At 40.2% G+C, this 18,362-nt stretch overlaps 1 protein-coding gene across 1 annotated transcript in view; it reads right to left on the bottom strand.

Moving 5' to 3' along the window:
* Positions 1–18,362, bottom strand: part of MBOAT1 (membrane bound O-acyltransferase domain containing 1) — a 176,269-nt gene that overhangs the window by 83,069 nt on the left and 74,838 nt on the right. Inside the window, exons 2-3 of the mRNA XM_006888660.1 lie at positions 3,832–3,977; positions 2,527–2,604 (exon numbers count right to left, since the gene is read on the bottom strand). Of these exons, the coding sequence (XP_006888722.1) occupies positions 2,527–2,604; positions 3,832–3,977 (224 nt within the window). The remainder of the gene's footprint in view (positions 1–2,526; positions 2,605–3,831; positions 3,978–18,362) is intronic.

The raw sequence follows: 18,362 nt of genomic DNA, 5'->3' as shown, positions 1-18,362 counted from the left end.
AAATTAAAAAAGTGTTTCTAAGCAAACCAAGGTTACTTAAGTGCATGTTCAACTATGAACATTCAGTATAATATTGAAAGGAGTATGAGCAAATCTGTAAATAAATTTGAGTCCAGATACATGCTTAAAGAATTTCTCTGGAATCTGCATAAAGATAAGCTTGTATTAAAACATGAAATAAAATAAAATAAAATAAATGAGTTTTTTAAAAATCCAAGGATCTTGTTCTCTGTGTGGTCACACATTGCCCAGGTCACATCATAGGTTGGCTGACAGTGCTTTCTCCCAGAAGTAATTGTTGACCATGTGCTATCTACTCTTCAGCAAGCTGCCATGGAGATGTTATTAGGTGCCAGAGAGTTGGTTTCTCCCAGTGACCCCATGTTCAACAGAAGAAAACCAAATGCCCCATCCAGTGCCAGCCTCACAAGCACTCGTTACTGTTCGAGCTGAGCAGAGCAGCGACTGTGTCTATCCGTCTCACTGAATGTCTTCCTCCTTTTCACTAACCCTCTCTTTATCTTTCCACACATGATGTTCTTCTGGGACTGATACCTCCTGATAACATGCCGAAAGTCGTCCAAAAGATTAAGCACCACCCTGGAGATGCCTGGTTTAAAAGGCTGCTTTTGCTCTTTTCTCATACATCCATCTGAGATTTGCTCAGGAAAACTGTGCATGCCCTTGGTGTTCAGAAGTGTTTGCTTGAAAAGTTGTATCTGTAGGCTTCTTCAGGTTGTTGATAAGCTGCAGGTAGTGACCAACCATTGTCTACTTTAAAATTGAATCTGGCCAACCTAGCTTGGGGGATGACTGGGTTGCTGTTAAGTGCTATTGAGTCAGCTACAACTCATAGTGATCCTATGAACAAGGGATCTGAACCTTTTCCTATTTGGAGTCAACCACACCAACTCTTAACACATTTGATGCCATTGCTACAGTCACTCTGTCAATCCATCTTATTGAAGGTCTTCCTCATTTGTGCTGATGCTCTATCTTTCCAAGCATGATATTCTTCTCCAAGGACCGACCATTCCTGACAACATGCCCGATGTACATAAGACAGGGTTTCACCATCCTTGCCTTCAAGGAGTACTGTTCTTCTTCATGGTAGACCTTTTTGTTCTCTTGGCTGTTTGATGGTCTTCTCCAGCAATGCAATTCAAATACATTGATTCTTCTTCTGTCATCCTTAGTCACTGTCCAGTGTTCTAATATATAACAAGCTTGAAAAGATCATGGCTTGGAGGGGGACATCAGCAAATAAGCCCATTGCCACCTCCACTGCAGCTTGCTTCGTAATACCTGCTCCACGGGGCTCAGTTATTGGTGTCATTATGTGCTATTGAATACGACTCATAGTGACTCTATCAATAACACATCTGAACCCTGTGACATCCTCATCGTCTCTGACACACTTGAGCCCATTGCTGCAGTCTCTATGTCAATCCTTAGAGTTGAGGGTCTTTTTCTCTTTTGCTGTCCCTCCCACTTTCCATGCCTCACTGTACTGTCAGTTTCTCAGTTCCCCAAGTGTCCCTACTGCAAATTCCCCAAGGTGATGAGTCTGTTGCTCCCTCAAAAGCCAGAACATTATTATAAGGAACTACAGAGTTATAGACTGAAAAGATAAAATTGCAGTGTTTACAAGAAGGAAAGCTACTGTGGTAATAGCCTTTTGAATCCAACATTTTTTCTGAAACTGAAGTAAAATATCTGCTTTATGGAGAAACAGAAAAGAAACCACACAAGAGCAAATGACTTCAAAGTCTTTCAGCCATTCATTCAGTAAATATTTATGGAGCCCTTAATTGTGCCAGAGACTGCTCTAGGTGTGAGGATCTAACAGTGGACAGAAAAGAAATGCCTTTGTTTTCACAGAGCCAGCTTCAAAATGGGCAAATTCATACAAAAAGAAAGTAGATTATCAGCTACCAAAGAGAATTACAGGATTTATTTGTGAAATGATGGAAATATTTCAAAATTAGATACTAGTTATGTTGCTATTGTTGTTGTTGTTGCTAATGTGCCAACAAGTTGACTACAACTCTTAGCAACTCCATGAACATATCTGAACCCTGCCCTCTGCTCCATCCTCCCCAAATGTGATACACTTGAGCTCATTTGTCACAGTCCCTGTGTCAATCCACCTTGTTGAGGATGTTCCTTTTTATCTCTGGCACTTTAACTTTCCCAGTATAATGTCCTTTTCCAAAGACTGGCCCCCTTCTGACAAATACACCATCTTAAATCATTCTTAACCTGGATTTTCTATTACATACATGCATTTGAGCTTAATCCTGATACACTATTCCTCATGATGCGCAATTTGCATTCCATCATTTACATAAAGCTTTCTCTAAAGACTCTTTTTAGGGATCCTTATTCCTCTTCCTGATACTCTAAAGTACTTAAGGTACACCATTTGTCAAGAGAAAAAAGAAAGGGGAAGTTAGTCTTTGACCTGGGAAATGTACTTCAAAAAGCACAGAAAGCCACTCTTGCATTCTTCATTCTCAGGCCTACCTGTGAATGTTGGCCACGCTAGCAGTGGCCATGATTCCATAGCACATTAACACCAGCACAAAAAGATGTATCGAATACCTGGAAGACATAAAGGAGGGAGAAAGACATTGAATCTCTCTCCAGTTAACACATCTGTTGGCCATTTATATTGTCTACTCCATTCCACCTCCATGAGAAAGCAAGTGGCCAGTTAAACTATGTTTATGTAAAAGAAAATAAGGGTATTTTGGTTTATATGATTAATATTTAGGATACTATATCTTGAAATGACTGTAGAGAGTCAAGACATACTGCTAATTACAATGGTAGCAATGTTAGTAATCTATAAATGGAAGGCTTATGCATGTTACACATAAAATAAGTGTTCACAAGAAAAGAGTTCATTCTTCACGATTTTGTTTTTATCTCTTTTATAACTATCAAATCCGGGTTTCCCTAGACATGAATAATTTTACCTCTTTGTCTAATTCAAAATACTCATTCTTTGCCAGATTTCTGTTTAAGAAACATTCTTGTATTCTGGATAAATCTTGAGCTTTCCTGATTTCTAGAAATCTTGGACCCTAAACCCTCTCCTCTAAGAAGTAGCACTCAGGGCATTTGCATAGCTTGCCTGATAGAGAAAAGCCCAGCCTAGCCTACAGAATTTTCTCTGTCAGAGAATGACTCACAGCCCTCAAGATCTGCGCTAAAACCTGTTCTATGTTCTCCTCAATTAAATTTCTGACTAACCACCATCACACAGGGAGCTCTGGTGGCCTAGTGGCAAGAAGCTACACTGCAATCCCAAAGGCACATGGTTCAAGGCCACCAGCTGCTCCACAGAAGAAGGATGGGAATCTCCTCCCATGTGATTAACTGCCTCTGAAAACCCACCAGAGGGTCAGTTATGGGTCAGTTCTGACTCTACGGTACACAACAACAACAACAACCACTGTCTCTAGCGGAAATGAATTAAAAGGCACCATCACCCACAACATGTAGGAAAAGTTCCCCCTTGAGGGTGGTTGAGTAAGTTCTTATAACATCTTATTTACATGTCAACCAGGAAGAATTATGCTAACATCTAATTTTAAGGAAAAAAATCACACCGCTTTGACTTCTAATGGGTTGCTAGTCATTTGGTCTAGGTTGTTCATAACCACAGAGGTATCAAGTTGTTAACAGTGGAGGCACCTTCAATATTCTCATTATTTTACAAGAGGAAAAATCATACACTTCTTATCTTAGCGCATAGGAAATGAAGAAAACATAGGCACAAGTAGCCACATTATAAATATGAAAGTTTGTGAGACCCATACTCACCAACCAAAACAAAAGATAACTAAATAGATGCCAAAAATGGTAGCAAAAGCGTGTCGGACATCAGGGCTGGTTTTACCAGGTCTCAAGTAGAGGCGAAACCAGAAAGCAGCAAACAAAGCAAAAAGCTGGCAGGCCACAAAATTCACCTATTGGGGACAAAAGAGAGAATGAAGAAGGCCTCTATTAGGTTGTGCATTTGGTGATTTTTTTTTCTATTCTTTTTCTCCCCTAGATTTCCAGATCAGGGCTGAGATTGACTGTTCCCTTTGCAGAACATTCATTTGAAGACATATGAAATGCTGACAGTAATAGTATAATTAGTGGTGGATCCAACCATTTCTTTTCCAGCACTTTCAGATTGGCCTGGTTGCTTATCCACCCACAAAAAAAAAAAAAACAGTTGCCATCAAGTTGACTTCGACTCCTAGTGGCCTCATGTATGTCAGGTAGCATTGTGCTCTACACAGGCTTACAAGGGGCTGATTTTTAAAAAAAAAAAAGTAGGTTATCATGTCTTTCTTCCAAAGTGCCATTGGATAATCTCAAACCTCCAACCTTCTAGGGAGTGAAAAGTCCTATTTGTACTATCCAGGTATCCCTTATATACAAACATGAAAAGGGTCCAAGATAATTATGAAGTGCTCCTTCTGCATCTCCTCATCTTCCCCAGTTCCCAGCCCTACTCTAAGATCTGGTATCAATCCATAGGTAGTTGGGCTGCTAATCAAAAGGTGGTGGCACTCTAGTAGTTCAAATCCACTGACAGCTCTATGGGAGAAAGATGACGTATAGTCTCCCATGTGATTTACAACCTCTGAAAGTCTGCTGAAAGCTGAGTTTTGACTCAACAGCAATGAGAAACACCCTAAGATCAGGCCAATGATAATAAAATCAAGAGCTACAAAATGGGTATCTTCTGAAAGGAAAGGAAATATTTCTCTAAAATCATTATCAATTGTCTTCTAGTTCTAAAAAGTTTTCCCCTTTCAAATGGGCATCAAATAAACTAGGAAACCTCTCTAATTTAAGATATGTTACTAAAGACCCACAAAAAGACAAACAGCCTTGCATTACACTTCTAGTGCCAAACCGTCTGATTATATAGTTAGCACTAAATCCCTAGAAAAAGCTCAGTGACCATTCTCCCTAGAATATTTACCAAAAGAAATAACATAATAAACCATAAGGAAACTTAATAGATTTAATTTGAGAAGTACTGAGTATTCATGGACTGCCAAGAGAATAAATGAAAAAGTGCAACCAGGGTGTTCCTTAGAGGCAAGAATAGTAAAACTTTGTCTCACATACTTTGGGCATATTTTCAGGAGGAACCAGTCCTTGGAAAAAGACACCTCAGAAAGGTAGCGTGTAAGTGAAGAAGAGGAAGACCTTCAAAGAGATACATTGACGTAGTGACTACAGCAATGGGCTTGAGCAGTGTGGAGATTATGAGGATGGTGCAGGATAGGGCAAGGTTCAGATCTATTGTTCATAGGTTCTTATGAGTTGCAGTCAACTAGATAACATTCACCAACAACAGCAACAACAAAAACAACAAACAGACTAACAAATAGTCTACCATGTTTCTTGTGGTTTAATTATACAGAAATCAAACCACAAATACATTAAATGTTTAACAGCCTTGCTTGCTGAAAGTGAGGAAGACCTGCAAAAGTTAAAGACTATAGTTTTTAATAGATTGAAGCTCAGCATCAAGAAGAAAAAGATTCTCATCACTGTGCCCCGAGGCAGCACCATGACAGATGCAGAAGAGAATGGGGTTGATAAGAATTTCCACTTGCTTGGCTCTACATTCAACACTCTCAGCACCAGCAGTCAGGAAATTTCACTGGAAAAATCATACTGAAGAGCCTGATCCAGGCCATGGTCTTTGCAATTACTTGCTATGCATCAGAGAGCTGGACAATGACTAAGGATGACAGAAGAATCAATGCCTTTGAGTTGTGGTGTTGGTGAAGAGTTTTAAACATACTATGGACTGCCAAGAGAACATGCAGATCTGTCTCGAAGAGGATGAGACCAAGTTTCTCCTTGGAGGCAAAGATTTTGAAGCTATATCTCACATACATTGGACACATGGCCAGGAGGGAACAGTCTTTGGGGAAGGACATCCTGCTTGGAAGGGTGGAGGGATATCACAGGAAAGGAAGACTGACACAGTAACTGGGGTAATGGGGGTAGGTGTGTCGGAGTCAGTGAGACTGGCTCAGATAGGGCAGGTTTCTGAGCTCCTGTATAGGGTTCCTATGAGTCACAGGTGACTTGATGGCCCATAACAACAAGAAGTATCCACTAAAACTAAAAAAGTAATTGAAACTATTCAGAGTATTCAGAATAAAAACTCTGGTCTCAATTCACTTTTACAAGGAACTTAATAAAAAGAGATTGAATATGCAATAAACTGTCAACTTAGGTGCCACTGGTTTTTCTCACTATAATAAACTGTAGGTGTTAGTGTAATTCCTGTTGGCTACACTCAAGGGTAAGGGCTAAAGGTAGCGGGGCCATCAGCTTTATCTGAGATCACTGGCTTTCTCAGTAAAAAGAAACAAGATCCTGGAATACTTATATATAACAAATAAAAAATATGCTCAGCGATTTTTTTGTTTCATTCTAGAAAACTGTATTAAGGTTGTCTTATATTTAGAGATCATTCTTCAAGTCTTTTTTTAAAAAGTAGGTTCCTATCTCTGATGACTTTTTCTTTCTACCTTGGAAGACAGATAAAGTGAACTGTGATGCTACTCCTACCTTATCTGCTCTGATCTTTTTACCTAGACTAAACGCATAACCAAGAGCTCTCTGGAGTCCATGCACACCATAGAGAAAAAGAACCATCTTAACAAGGTTTAAAAGCTAGATATATTGGCAAACGGAAAAGCAGAAAGTTATGATCATTGTAAGGAGATCAATGACCTGTGTGCTTTCAGGTTCACAGTCCAGGGAGCAGCACACAGCCTAGTCAATATCAATCCAAGGTAGTGGCCACAGAGAGATTTGTTTCATGCCTTTGGGTCTGAACAGTAAATACTGAACATTTTTGCACATAAGGAGGGATTTGGGGATACAGCAGTGAGCCTCAGGACTTGGTCCCCAGAGCAACAGCATTAACAACATCTGGAATTAGTAGAAATGCACAATCTTAGCCCCTGCTGCACCTCCTTCCCTGCCTAGACCCACTGAGGGAAGTATTTCTAGATGGGCTCAGGAATCTGGATTTTAACAGGTTCCCAGGGGTTTGTGATTTAAGCTCAAATTCGAGCAGTCTCTAGAATTGGAAAAAAGATAGTACGACACTTGCCTTGCCTGCAAGGATTTTATAATCTAACAGAGGATGAAAGTAAGCATTGCCATTCTTACTATACTCAGTGAATATATATTCTGCACCTTTTAGACACAGCATAGAACTGGCTCAAACATTGGTCACTTGATCATGAGGGGGGGCAAAGAATCATGCCGCATTCTGGTTATATATAAAGTCATCATATGTCAGAACCAACTCTTTGGGAACAGACAGTAAGATCTAACATAAATGAGAAGTTTTCTAACTAAGGAGGATGAGACTCAGATTGACACATCAGAGTATCCTGAGACTGTAAGTCTTTATGGAAGGATTCTGCCCATCTTTCTCTAGTTGAGTAGCTGGTGAATTCAAATCACTGACCTTCTGGTTAGCACCCCAACACAAGCCAGCTCCTGGCCTGCATGGGGGAATCAGGCAGCTAAAAATGTCTTAAATTACTGATGCATGGGCCCTAATCCCTATGATTCTGATTTAATTAGCCTGACATTCAAACTTTTAAAACTCTCAGGAGATTGTAATATTCTAACAGACTGACAACACCAATATTTCTGTTAAATGCCAGTGAGTCAAGTATGACTCATAGCGACTTCAAGACTATGATCTGAACTATGTCCTAGTCTACACCATCCTTATCCTCCCCAAAATGATTGAGTCCATTGCCACAAACACTTTATCAATCAATTTCCTGAGGGTCTTCTTCTCCTTCACTGACCAAGTACAATGTCTACTTCCAAGGAATAGCCTCTCCCAACAGCATGCCCAAAATATGTGAGATGAAGCTTCACTATCTTTACCTTCAAGAAAGACTTTGGTTGCTCAAAGTACATGAGGGGAAGCTTCATCATATTCACCTCTGGTAAGTGCTCTGCCTGCACTTTGCCCAAGACATATCTGTTTGTTCTTTTGGCAGTTCATTATATACTCAGCACTCTTCTCCACAAGTCAAAGGCATCTATCCTCCTGTCGTCTTTATTCATTGTCCAGCTCTCAGCTGCAAAATAATTGGAAAGGTTTGGTTTGAATCAGGAGCATATTAGTCTTTAAACTGATATCATTGCTCTTCAGGACTCTGGAGTGATCTCTGACAACAGATTTTATCTATTGATGCTATACATATCTTCACTGCTGGTACCAAGGATATTGATTGTGGATCCAAGCAAGATTAAATAATTGACAACTCTATCTTTTCTCCATCTATCATGATGCTGTCTATTGGCCCACTGGTGAGGGTTTTTTGGGGTTTTTTTTCTGTTTCCTTGATGTTGAGATGTAATCCTCGTCAAAGGCTGTAGTTCTTGATCCTCTATAGCAAGCGTCTCAAATCCTCCTTGCTTTCAGCAAGCAAGGTTGTGTCATCTGCACAAGTTGATAACTCTTCCTTCAATTCTGATGTCACACTCTTCTTCATAAAGTCCAGCTCCTCTAATGATGATCTATGCAAATTGCAACTACTATAGAGATGAGCATAGAAATGAAGCCCACAGAACACCCAGGTGCATTGTTGTTAGGTCCTTTGAATAGATTACCACTCATAGCGACCTCAGGAATAACAGATCTAAACCTTGCCCTGTCCTGTGCCACCACAATCTGTCATGCTCAAGCCAATCTTGTTGAAGGTCTTCCTCTCCTTCACTGAATCTACCATTCCCAGTATTATGTCTTTTTCTACAGACTGGTCCGCCCTGATATCACGCCCAAAGTTTCCTCATCCTAGCCTCTAAGGAGTACTCCTGTAGCCCTTTCTCCAAGATCATCTTGTTAGTTCTTTTGGCAGTCCATGGGATATTCAGTACTCCTTGCCAATACCACAATCCAAAGGCATCAATGCTTCTTTGGTCTTCCAAAGAAGACCAAACAACTTTCAGTTGCATCAGAAGCAATTGAAAATATCATGGCTTACAGCAAGCATACCTTACTCTTAAAACTGACATGCTTGTTTTTCATTCTAGGAAACATAGTTCCTGATGTGGTTTTCCTAGAATGAAGATAAAAACACAAATAAAGGACAAGGAGGCTGCTGGCCTGTGTACAATGTGAGTTGGAAATGAGATACAATAGATTTAAGATTAACACGCAGGCCCAGAAGCCATCCCTCAACTAATACAGGCAGGCCTCCCCACGAGCTACCAAGCTGGCTTAATTTTCTTCAAAACCATTCCGGACTTATCTCCAAGAAAGTGTGCCACATTTTTAGAAAACTGTGCTGTAACTTTTTATCCTAGTAATTGAAAAAGAAGGGAAACTCACTTGGACACTGAAAAGAACCTGATTTTCAGTCACTCTATAATCTCTAATAGGTTAAATATCCAAGTTTAAATACTAAGGTATTACAGTGGAAGCTCTGTTGGCTTAGTGGTAAGGCACTGTGCAGCCAAAAGTAGGTGGTTAGAATCCACTGGCTGCTGCACAGGAAAAAGATGGCCAATCTCCTTCTGTGTGGTTGACTGCCTCTGAAAACCCACTGGAATATCAGCTATGGGACGATTCTGACATGAAGGTACACAACATCACCTGGGCAGATACAGGTAAGTCATAGATTTGTCCTGCAAAGTTTGCCAGTTAACCCAATTTGACAGGTACTGGAGAGCAGTGAGCCAGATATTGTCTCCTCTACTCTCAAATTTAGAAAAAGAGACTTACATGCTTTGGGCTTTAATTATTTTATTTGCACAATATATGGTTGAGACAACTTGGTCTCTAATTGATCTTGGCTCTAATGGTCTTGGATGCTACATCTAACCAAAACATTTTCCCTTTAGTTGTTAATGGAACATGTCACACAACTAAAGATTGAAGAACTGATGAAATGCAACACAGGGGGGTGACAGTAGCTTCTTGTTGTTAATTGGTTGTTGTTGTTGTTGTTGTCAAGTGTGTCTCATAGCAACTCATAGCACTAGAGTCAAGTGTGACTCATAGCAACCCTATGAACAGTAAATCCAAACCCCATACAATCCTGTGATATCTTCACCTTTCCTGACACACTAGGGCCCACTGCATTAGTCATTGTGTCAATTCATTTGATTGAGAGTCTTCCTCTCCTTCACTGACACTTCACCCTTCCAAGTATCATGTCCCTTTCCAAGGAATAGCTTCTCCTAGCAATATGCCCAAAGAGCACTTCAGCTGCACCCTCCCCAAGACATATTTATTTGTTCTTTTTGCTCTCCATGGGGATGTTCAGAGCTCTTCTCCAATACCACAACTTAAAGGCATCAATTCTTCTAACATCCCTATTCATTGTTCTCAGATGCACAGCAAGTGATTGGAAAAAACATGGCCTGAGTCAGACACACCTTAGTCCTCAAACTGACACCTGAAAACCCTATGATCAGTAGAGAAATGCTAGTAGCTTAGTGGTAAGGAATTGCACGGCCAACCCAAAGGCATGTGGCTTGCATCTACCAGTTGCTCCTCCAAAGGGGAAAGAAGGAAAATCTTCCATGCAATTAACTGCCTACAAAAATATGCTGAGGGTCAGTTATGGGTCAGTTCCCACTCAATGGTACATAATGACAACAACAACACAGACACAGTCTCCTCCAACACCCCCTTCCCAGGAATGAGCCATGGTTAGCTGGCTGCATATGTCATGGTAAACTGTTCCAAAGAGAACTGAAAACATCGAAGACTAACTTAATTCTAGCAGGTGTGTTCTGGCAGAAATACAGCAGCTCTTCATTCTCAAATGGTATCGAAGGATTGGTGGAATGCCCCAAGACTACAGTCCTTAGTCACTTTTCAAAATTGGAACTAAGATAGTATGCTGTGCTTGCCTATCTGTATTTATTCTTTCACTAATAAACCTAAAAAAAGGAAAAGATTGGAATTGACTAGAGAGCATTATGCTGAGAGAAATATCTCAGTCACATAAGGGCAAATATTGTATAAGGCCACTACTGTGAAAACAGGAGGACAGTTGAGCAAGACATGTATTAATGTTCAAAAAAGGAAAAGGAGAAGAGGAAGAAAAAGGAGAAGGGGGAAAATCACTGGGCTAGCAGAGGTTAGTGGGCGGGTGGGGCGGTGAAGTAGTGGGAAAGGCTCAATGGGGACTTGAAAAGATGAGGTGACAACAGCAATAGAACAATGGTAATTATATCAAGTAAAATGTATAACCCAGATATTATGATACAAAGATTCACAGAAAAGGAAGTATAAATGCAGTCCATAATTTGGTCTGATAAAGAATAAAATAATGATATAAAAAATAATGTATATTAATGATTGTAGAAAATTCAAAGCACATGTACAAAACACGATGTAGATGAATGATTAAATGCAAACCAATAATTTAAAAAAAAAAAGACTGGAACGGAAATCACAGCCAAGACTCAACTTCCTACTAAACAATAGGCAGGCCTGTGAGGTGACCAATAGGACCAAGGAGAACAATATTCTTTAGTACAACCAATCATGCAAAAGGATAGTATTTGCCCAGGTGATCAAAGGGTCAGAAAACAAGAAGTGATAGGAAAGAAGGCTGATTAGAAATGAGAAAAAAGACGGGAAGAGGGCTATTACAATGTGGAAATAGCAATAAAATCATGAAACCTATGTATTGACTATTGAATGGAAATCCAATTCACTATGTAAACTGACTTAAATCATAATATAAAAAAGTTTTGTAGTGTGTGTGTGTGTGTGTGTGTGTGTGTGTTTAAGATACACACTTGAGGGTGATATGAATTTCTTTGTGTTCACAATCACATGTCAACATGAGTTGACAAGAATTCCTTCACCCAACTCAGTAATCATGAACAGATAGATCCCATGACCAACGTTGCATAGGATGAGTTAAGATCTCCACTCCACTCCTTTCCTCTGAAATATTGCAATAGCTGTTGCTGCTCTCATTAAGTGCCAGCCATTAAGTCAACTAGACTCAAAATGACTCTAGGAACAACAGATCTGAACCTTGTCCTATCCTGCACCATCCTCAACAATCCCTGATACACTTGAGCCCATTCTTTTCAGAGTCCTCTTCATTTTGTCTGACCCTCTACTTTCCCAGCATGATATCCTCTTCCAAGGACTGGTACCTCCTGCCAACATGTCCTAACTATATCCTTGCTTCTAAGTGGTATCCAACTTTAGTTTTTAGAGCTACTATCTATCTGTCAGTTTGACCTGCAGGGGTGACTTCCATGTTATTGTGGTGTTGACAGCTATGGCTTTATTATTTAAAATACCAACAGAGCCCTTCTCCTAACCCACCCCTACCCTACTCCAGCACATTACCCTCAATGAAAACTTAGCCAACCAACTCCTATAAAATATAAACTCTATCCAACAACATCCTTCTTTCTCTCTTTTACTAAAACAAGTATTCTATTTCCTTTTTTCCTTAAAGCATTTTCTACCCATTCTAAATTTTTCAGCCAGAGCTCAGAACTGAACTTAAAAAATAGCAGCTAGAAATTAGATACAAACTAGTCATTAAGATAGACCTTACCAGTAAAAAGGATTTACTTTCTTCTGGACACTAGTATAAGTCATTCTGTCTTGAGATTTTTAGCAGCCTTCTTTCCCTCTGCCAGTTTACTGCTGCAGACACTAAAAACCCTGTATAATTACCTACCTCCCCAGCAAGGGCCACTGTCCTAGTACTCATTTTCTCACTCAATCAGCCCCTGATATAAAAAAGAAACAAAAAAAGGCTGAAACCCTGATAACTGCATTATAGCCAGCAGCAGCAGGCTATTGGAAGGCTGACTGCCCTTTGACACCTAGCCACGACAGAGCAGCCTCACCACCAAACCTGGTCCCCTTCCTGGCCAACCTCTTAGGCCTGGCCACTGAAGACTGAAGATGCCCAGGTTTGACAACATCATCACTACTGCCAAAGCCCAGTTCACCCTTCAGGTAGCAAATAAAAGAAATTACCAACTTGAGCCAGGTGCTGTGACATCCATATTCTCCCTTGACTACTGGTCCTGGGCCATCCCAATCCAGCCTCTGAGCCCCAGATCTTCACCCCTGCTCAGCAGGAAGTAGCTAGATAGAGATATATAACCTTTTTCTTACTAAAGAGGCTGGTATATCAGGCCCAAACCAAGGTCAAAGAAGGAGAATTAAGGATCAACATGTCAACAAAGGGAATGAAAGGCCTTGCCCACCTGGCTACATCACAATGGAATGCCCCTCCCTTTCCTCCCTAAAGATTCTTACTATAAAAATCTGCCCCAACCCACCTTAGGGCACGGTTTTTCCCTGGTCTTTCCAGACCAAGGAATCCCACCTGGGAGCCCCCTTAATAAAGCTTCTATAGCTCTCTCTCTCAAAAAAAGGGTGGGATTTGCAATGAATAAATCATTGTAAATACAAAATTCAGTCATTCAATTCTTTCCAGCCTCATTCCTCTCACCAAGCCCCTGTTTTCCAATTACTACCCCATCCTCACTGTTTCCCATTTTTCCATTTCAGTCACTAATTATCATTAATGACAGAGAATGGCAAAGGGCATGCTGACAAAGGGGATCAAACAACTGGTTTTAACAAAGACTGTGGCAATATAATAATAGAAACTGACCCTCAAGGAATGTGGCTATATGACAATAAAAACAGACTCTAAAGGAATGTGGCAAAACAACAGACTCAAGGACAAGATAAAGAGATGGCCAAAAGTAACCATACATCCATTAGAAAAAATGCACTAATAAGCTGTTTAAACCCCACTCTCTGCAAACAAAGATATAGAAACCCTTTTGTAAGATAAAAAAAACTGTGTCCGGGGAGCTCTGATTGCCTAGTGGCAAGGAGCTGCAACTACATTCCCAGAGGCGCACGGTTCGAATCCACCTGATGCTCTGCCGAGGAAGGAGGGACAATCTCCTCCTGTACCAGTCAGATCTGATTTGACGGTACACTCACACAAAAATAATAAAACAAACCAAAAAAATAAATAAATAAATAAAACTGTGTCCGTCTGTCCTGACCCTTTCATAGTCTCTTATGAATGTCTAATAAATGTCAGTATTTTTATCTTGAAAAATAAAAGTATGAAGTCTCCCAAGTTGGACAGGTTTCAGCAGACCTCTCAGACTGAGACAGATTAGGAAGAGAAGTCTGATAATCTACTTTCCAGATATTAGTCAGATCATAAAAACACAGTATCTAAATTATTTTCTTTGGACACATCATCAGGATGGATCAATCATTGTAAGAGTACATCACGTTGAAGGATCGGAGTACCAACAAAAGCAACAGGAGACCTACGTCAGACCAAATGGGCAAGAGCGCCAACAATCAATTCAACTAGGCTGGTGATTTTGAGGATGACACAGGACCAGGAAATGTTTCATTCTGTTGTCTATAAGGTTGCTGTGAGTTAAGCCAACTTGTCAACATAAATAGCACAAAAAAGTTCTCATTACTGGACCAATCTGCAATGTCATGGTAGATGGAGACAGGCTGAAATTGTCAAGTATTTCCTTTTAATTGAATCAACACCCAGGGGAGCAGCAGTAGAGGAACCAAGAACATACTGAATTTGTAAAATGTGCTACAAAGGTCCTCTTTAAAATGTTAAAGAACACAGATATCACTGTAAAGACTAAGGTATGCATGACTCAACTATAGTACTTTCAATAGCTTCATAGGCATGTGAAAGTTAGACATTGAATAAGGAAGAACAAAGACAGACTGGCCTCTTTGAATTGTAGTATTGGTGAAGAATATTGACTGTGACTTGGAAGAAGTGCAAACAGAGTGCTCCCTTGAAGCAAAGATGGTGAGATTTCTTCTCACATAATTCAGACATGTTATCAGGAGGAATCAGTCTCTGGAAAAGGGCATTGTTGTTGTTGTTGTTGTTGTTATGTGCCATCGAGTCGCCTACAACTCATAGTGATCCTATGTGCAACAACCCTAAACCCTGCTCTATACTGCTCCAATCTCATTGTCTTCGACACACCTACCCCCATCGCCCTAGTCACTGAATCAGTCCATCTCATTATTAAGCTTGTAAAAATAGAGAATTAGGTAAAAAGAGGAAGATCCTCAAGGAGATGTATTGACTTAGTAACCACACAATGGGTCTAGGGAAATTCAATTTCTATAAGCTTTGCAGGTCATATGCAGAGTTTAGTAAATAGAAAGTTAAGACAAATCTGAAAATCAAAGCAGTTTCCAAAAATTTGCAAAAAAAAATTTCCCTAAAGTTTGTCTTCAGAGATCAAGAGTATAATGGTTACTTTTATGTGTCAGCTTGGCCAGGCTACAAACCATAGCTGTGGTTAGGCCAAAGACTAGCCTAGTTGCTCTTCTATAATGTAATTTAATGTAACATAATTACCTTCCCATAATGTAATCTAATGTAAGGCAATCAATCAACCAGTTGAAAACAGAGTTTCCTTCCATTATGTTCTGTCTCCAGACTAGAAATAGATATTTTTGCAGAATTCTCATGCAGGAGTTGTTAGACTGTTGCCAGACTTATGGACTTGCCAATCCCCCCACAAACACATAAGCCACTTCTTCACAGTTAACCAATCTTCTCTTCTCTGCTCTCTCTCCGCCCTCTCCCCTCCCCTCCCCTCCCCTTCTCTTCTCTCTCTCTCTCTCTCCCTCCCTCTCTCTCTGGTTTTGAATTGACACATATATGTGAGCAGGGAGCTCTGGTGGTTTACTGGTATGGAACTGTGCTGCCAACCCAAAGGTACATAGTTCAAATTCACCAAATGTTCTACAGTAAAAAAGTCATTCTGTGGCAGGAGTGGGTAGGGAGGAAAATGGGCAACAATGAATGAATGGAAATCCAAGTTCTCAATAAACTTTCATTAAAATCTCAAAAAAAAAAATGAGGAATCTCCTCCCGTGTGACTTACTTCCTCTAAAAACCCCATTGGAGGGTCAGCTATGAGTCAGTTCTGACCCAATGGTACACAACAAATAATAACAACAACAATATAAATATGTATATAGACTATAACAAATAATAATCAAGTCAATCGCAATTTATAGTGCCTCTATAAGACAGTTGGAAGGAGGAGTGGCATCACTGGAGGGACAAACAGATCTGTCTTATAAGAAATGCAGCCAGAGAGCTGGCTCCTTAGAAGCCATACTTTGGGCACGTTGTCAGTAAGGATCAGTCCTCAGAGAAGAACATCATGCTTGGTAGAGGGTTAGTGAAACAGAGGGAGACTTTGAATGAAATTGATTGACAGTGACTGCAGCAATGGGCTCAAACACAGCAATGATTATGATGGTGCAGAAACGGGTAGCGTATAGTTTAGTACTCTTGTACAGAGGATCACTATGAGTTGGAAAAGTCCCTGGTGGCAAGGATTTCTGCTGCCAACACAAAAGTAAGCAGTTCAAATCCAGTAGTTGTTCCATGGAAGAAAGATGAGCAGTCTTCTATGCAATTTATTGCCTCTGAAAATCTGCTAGAGAATCATCACATATCAGATTATCAGATATATAAGCAATCAGATTCTGATTGTTTAGAGGATCCTAAGACAAACAGAAAATCTGAAGACATTAAAGATCATTTGTACCTTAATCACAAATAGAAGGGAAAATTCAAAATGGTAGAAGAGCTATTGATCTCCACAGGAAAAAGATTAGGAGTTTGACCAGCAGGCTGAGACAGGATTTAGTAGGGACAGGACAAGCCCTTGCACATGGGGTGAGGGATGGGAGTAAAAGTGCTGAAACCAACAGAAAATAACAAGATCCCCACAGTCTGGAAGACGTATGGATGGAGTTATCAAAGAGACTGTTGTGTGATTTCTCAGAGCATAGGCAGGGAAGATGGTAAGCCCTGAATTAATCTGCTGCTTGTAGGAGGCTGAGAGAGTGGGTGAATACTGATGGGGGCAGCTATCACCTGGAGTCATAGAGAAGTCTGAAGGGTGCAGCTAGCACCACAGCAAGAAGCCAAGGCAAGACCACAAGGAAGGGTTAGCAAGAGCTCCAGGATGGCACATGGACCTGATAGCCTTATCAAGGCCAGGATGGTCTACAGCTTAGAATGTAAAGACCCCTCAGTGTTTGGGTCACTTCCAGGGGTAAGGAGAAATAAAAACCTTAAATTTGACTTAATAATCACTATAAAGTAACCAGTTTCAAACTGCATGAATGTTACTTACATTTGGCAGTTTACCTTGAAAAACTAAATTAACTGTGTTATTGTCATTGGTGTGTGTCATCATGTCAGAACTGACTCACAGCTGACCTTCCAGCAGGTTTTCTGTCCATTTTTCCCCAGGGAAGCAGCTAGCAGATTTGAAGTATGTGCCTTTGGGATTGCAGTGCAGCTTCTTAGCACTAGACCATCAGATTTCTTGTCACTAGGCCAGCAGAGCTCCCCCTAACTTCAGTAGAAAGAAATTTGCACGTTTTCTTTTTTTGCATTTCTGCATCTGTGTCTGTTAATGGTAAACCTGCTATTGTCAGCACTATGAGAAATGTGGACACAAATTATGCACTAAAAAAAAAATCAACCTCAGCCTTATGTCTTATTGCAAAAGCAATAAGCAATCTAAAAGGCTGGAAATTTGTGAAGACATGAGGTAACACAGGAAAGAACTAAATGATGCACCTGGCATAACAATCCTTTCACCAAGGTCATATAATAGTATTTGTTCATCCAGGTAGTATTTGATCTATTCCAGGAAGGTGATTCATTACATGATAGATAATGAAATGTTCTCAAAATGCTGGGGCAGTATTTACATTGGGGGGAAAAGGAAGTTGCAAGCAAACTAAATATTGGTGTTGGTATAAGCCATTGAGTCAGAACCGATTCATAGCTACCCTGCAGTGGGTTTTCAATCACACAGATTGCCCATCCTTCTGCAGAATAGCTGGTGAATTCAAACTGCCTGCTTTTGAGTACGCATTAAAATTACTTACCCACTCGGCCACCAGAACTTCCTAACCTAAATATGTTGTTATTGTTATGTACTATTAAGTTGGAACCAGCTCATTGCTGACCCTTCAGTGGTTTTACAGAAGCAGTAAATCACAGAGAAAGAAACTGCCCATCTTTCTCAGCGCAGCTAATGGAGTTGAACCGTGTGCCTTTGTGTTAGGAACAGAATTCCTAACCACTAAGCTACCAGAATTCCCTAACCTAAAAATAGGACAATACAAAAAGAAAAAAATTGTTGTAAAATCTATTTCTGACTCATGTTGTTACTGTTAGGTGCTGCCAAGTTAACTTACAGTGACTCTATGAACAAGAGGTAGGAACCCT

The sequence above is a fragment of the Elephantulus edwardii genome, unplaced genomic scaffold (genome assembly GCF_000299155.1).
Source record: "Elephantulus edwardii isolate Elephantulus edwardi_28Jun2011 unplaced genomic scaffold, EleEdw1.0 scaffold00070, whole genome shotgun sequence".
NCBI lineage: Eukaryota > Metazoa > Chordata > Mammalia > Macroscelidea > Macroscelididae > Elephantulus > Elephantulus edwardii.
Note: the sequence above shows the minus strand (reverse complement) of the source record. Positions and strands in the feature narration are given on the sequence as shown.